General features: G+C 41.8%; 1 protein-coding gene across 1 annotated transcript; it reads left to right on the top strand.

Moving 5' to 3' along the window:
• Nucleotides 1-516: 516 nt before the first annotated feature.
• On the top strand, nt 517-3,615 carry ccdc137 (coiled-coil domain containing 137). The gene is made up of 6 exons (XM_076265460.1): nt 517-660; nt 1,133-1,266; nt 1,403-1,613; nt 1,716-1,798; nt 1,939-2,018; nt 2,139-3,615. The coding sequence occupies exons 1-6, from the start codon at nt 599-601 to the stop codon at nt 2,337-2,339; spliced, it is 771 nt and encodes a 256-aa protein (XP_076121575.1). The 5' UTR covers nt 517-598; the 3' UTR covers nt 2,340-3,615.
• The last annotated feature ends 206 nt before the right edge of the window (nt 3,616-3,821 follow it).

The following is a 3,821-nucleotide window of genomic DNA, read 5'->3' as shown; positions in this document are numbered from 1 at the left end:
TCAAAATCCACTTTTCTCTGGATATAATTTTTTTCCAAGTAATTTGAAAATTGTTTTCGAAAGGGGAGGCAAAGAAAATACACTTGGTTGAGTATTATATTTTTTAAAGTCACTTAATTGTTCTAAAAAGCCTTTCAAACGTGTCTATGACGTCATTCATTAGCACAATGCTAGCGTGTTATGGGCAACAACGACCCAACCTGTAAGAAATCAAAAGGACATAAGTACTCGTTCATTCAACTTTTGACCTATAACCCATGTTGAAGTTATACAAACTACAATCAAATCTGAGATTTGTCAACGACAATCAGGTGAAAGAGGCAAATTTAGCCGTCTAGCTCCATTGACTCCCATTCATTCTGCACTCATGGCGATCGCCCCCAGTGGAAATCTAGTGGAACTGCAACCAAAATTCGGTACAATGGGACTTAATACGGAGTGGCAAGGCTCTCCGTAGACGGGCTCTGGTATTATTATTTATTAGACATTCTCTGGTAGCGTCAGAGCCCGTCTAGCGTGTTCTTTGAAGAGTTCAGAGGTCAAAGGGCATCCAGCCGTCTTTCGCCCACGTCCCACGTGGGCATTGAGAAAAAACAACATGGGGAAGAATAAGCCCACAAAACAGGCCGGATCTTCACAGAAGCTTGATAAACATGAGAGGTAAAGTATCGCGCTCCATCTAAGACCAACTACATACATGCATTTTCACATATCTGTACCTAGCAGGCTACATTTGTTAACGTTTTACCATTAGCCACAGTTATACCTCTATGTAACTTAGGCTAAAATTACGTTAGCTACTTCAAGCTAACGCATTTGTTAGCCATGTCGGTCCATGCTACTTCCTTCCTATAACCAACGATTATGAAGAGTTTAAAGTCACATTGTATAGACTCCACATTATATAGAAACTGGGTAATGGGTAGCGCTAAGTTAATCGTTCAATAAGATGACCACAATTTAAGCTGATGGTTGGTAATGTTGTTAGCATGTTGCTAACCTGCTGCAATTGTTGAAGGCTAGTAACGTTTACCCTGGTAGCCTACATGTGTAAAGGCGAACCTGTAGGTAACGTAATTTGAAACAAAGTTTTGTGGTAATCAAAGTAAGGATATGTCTCCTGACTTTGTAGGAAAAAGCCTAAGCACAATGACAAGCCAAATCAAAATGAGCATCTGGAGCAGATTCCATTCCGGTTACGAGAAATTATAAAGAGTAAGGAGAGGATGAAAATGGGTGCCAAGCAGATTAAAAAAATTAAGAAATGTAAGTGATCATGTTATCTGTTTTCTTTTCTGACGATTACATTGTCAATGTTATTTCGCTGCAGACAACACTTTCGTGTTCTAAACGTTTTGTCATAACTGGTTAATCTTATTTGCACGTTGTTTTTTATGTATAGCTCTTGTCCCAAAACCTCAGGATGGAGACATTCCGATTCCGGAATTTCGCAGAAAGCAGAGTGAATCAGAAACGTCCTTCTTGAAGCGTATGGCACGAGAGACCGATCATGTCATGTTCCTTACCAAGAACCAGCTTGAGCGGGAACCGGAGCTGGAGCTCAGTGAGCAGGAGCAGAAGGCAGGAAAACGCAAGTCCGAGAAGAAGAAAGAGTGAGCTTAGCACCTTGCACATAGACGTGGTTGTCCTCATTCGTTTTATTGTTGTATTGTTGTACTAGTTGTCTCAAGCTTTGCATAATTATTCCTCTTTAGGCATGGCCAGAACCGGTTGCAGAGATTGCATCAGAAAAAGCTAGACCGACAGGTGCAGAGGGAGGAGAAAGAGAGGTTTAAAGGCATGTATGCATTCAATTATCATTGATGAATATAAATTATATTTGATAGAGTTTACAATGTATTCTGATGCATTGGTCGGTGAGTCAGTTATTTGATGGATCAATCAATCAGTCAGTCCCCTACTTTGAATGTTGTACAGATAAAGTAGAGTTTGGAGAGGTTGCCATGGCTCCACCCACTTTGAGTGCCAAACCTAGGAAGGCCCCAAACAAGTCCACGGTAAGCCTACTAAAATATGCATGTGTTGTGTGTTGATAAGTGAAGAGGCAATGACATTACAGCTGTCAGATGATGTATGTAATGTATAACCCTGTGTCTCTTGTTGTTTGTTACCTTCAGGGGGCTTCAAAGGGGCTGCTGCTGAACTCTCTCCTAGGCCACACTCCTGTGTCTGTGGTGAATCCATCAATGGCAAGGCAGAGGATCATGGAGGAAGAGCGGGTGCGTGTGGTGGAGGCTTACCGCCACCTGAAGAAGCAGAAACAGGAGCAGAACGCGCTCAGAGCCGCCAGCATGGGCAAGCTGCTAAACCCCCAGTGAAGCGTGATGGCGAGCACCACCATCCCAAGGCTGCTGTCCTCAGCCTGCCATCCCCAACAGTGGAGAATGGGACATGGGTGTTGCGCCAAAGACCTCAGGATGCCATGGGAAACCATGCAGACATGGCGATTGGAATCACGTGTCTAAGGGCTCATCAAGTTTCGTGTTGGCCACACAGCGGGCAGTGGCAAGACCTGTGTGATTGGAAACTAAGCTGAGTGCCACTATGTGATGGCCAAAGCTTCAATGATTCAGTTCAGGGCAGCTAAAAGAGTTGCAGGAATATTTCAGTGTTCTTTGATGCTGCAAGAACTTTATCACCATCATTTTTTCAATTTGTACTACACAGATCGCAGTTGCCAGTGTGAGTGGTGGACTTTCTTGACCACTAGATGGCAACATCAAACTTTCAATGCATCCACAGTGCCCGCAGCATGTTTGGTACCTCCACTGAGTCACAAGAGAAGAGGACCAGAGAAGAGAGAAGTCTCATCAATAGCTATGTACATGCATTGTTCATGCTTTTGGAAATCTTGTTTTCTATGTCTGAAGCAAAGTGATTTTTTTTTTTTTTTTTTTTTTTTTTTTTTATAAACCATGTAAGTACGAAATAAACTTTTCATCTCCACAGATTAAACCTTTAATAAAACCAAGTGCCACCATCTCTGCTTGAATTGTAGTAAATATCATTAACTAAAACATTATTTTGGTAGTACAATTATTTAGTGGTACAATGCTTATTCTGTTCACTTAATAGGAAAATGGAGCACTCACAGTATCTTGCTCAAAAAATTTTTGTCTGTCACTTTAAATCAGTACTCCTCCTGAAACCTTTCCTCTTCTCCTTTGGGCTGTTTTGTTTGAGCCACCTGTCTGTGGTCACACCTGTGCCCAGGCCACTGAGCTTAATGAGAGACGTCACTGGTCCAGACTGTGTGCCAATTTAGGTTTAGGTTGTCCAGGTGACCATCAGTTGCTAGGCAACTGTGGCAGGTGCCTCTGATGTTAAGTGGTGGCTTGATTGTGCCTTCAGCTTTGGACTATGCCCACTCAATTTTTACACTCATTTATGGTCTTGTGTATACTAGTAAAGAGCGCTCATAATCACTGTGAGGACAGTTTAAAGCCTGTGATATGCATATCTGAACCCAGTGGTCTCTCCAACACTCAATGCACTTTGTAATGTTGTTTGTACAGTGTCCACATGCATCCTGGTAAACAGTTGACTGATTTTGCAGCTATGAAAATGAGTAAAAAGCTGAATAGTCCTGGCAAATCTTTTGTCCTTAAAATTTATTTCAGCATTCTCCTTTTCTCCTTTATCTGAGAATAAACTACTAAGTTAACTAAAACAGATAACACTGTCATGTAAGAAAGCTATGTTATGTTCTGGATGATGCTGAATTGGCTGCTCTTTATTATGTTGGCAATGCTGTCAACACCCTCACATAGTAGCTCATGCTGGTTGGATGCCATTTCAAT

The sequence above is a fragment of the Alosa pseudoharengus genome, unplaced genomic scaffold (assembly GCF_046254945.1).
Source record: "Alosa pseudoharengus isolate Yale_2024_CS ecotype anadromous, Long Island Sound unplaced genomic scaffold, YU_APseudo_1.1 YU_APseudo_1.1_scf_4, whole genome shotgun sequence".
Classification (NCBI taxonomy): domain Eukaryota; kingdom Metazoa; phylum Chordata; class Actinopteri; order Clupeiformes; family Clupeidae; genus Alosa; species Alosa pseudoharengus.
This window is presented reverse-complemented; position numbering and strand designations above follow the sequence as displayed.

Coding starts and splice junctions, on each gene's coding strand:
- ccdc137 (XM_076265460.1), top strand. CDS start 599: ATGGGGAAGAATAAGCCCACAAAACAGGCCGGATCTTCACAGAAGCTT. Junction 661..1,132: donor AAGCTTGATAAACATGAGAG/GTAAAGTATCGC, acceptor CTGACTTTGTAG/GAAAAAGCCTAAGCACAATG. Junction 2,019..2,138: donor AGGCCCCAAACAAGTCCACG/GTAAGCCTACTA, acceptor TGTTACCTTCAG/GGGGCTTCAAAGGGGCTGCT.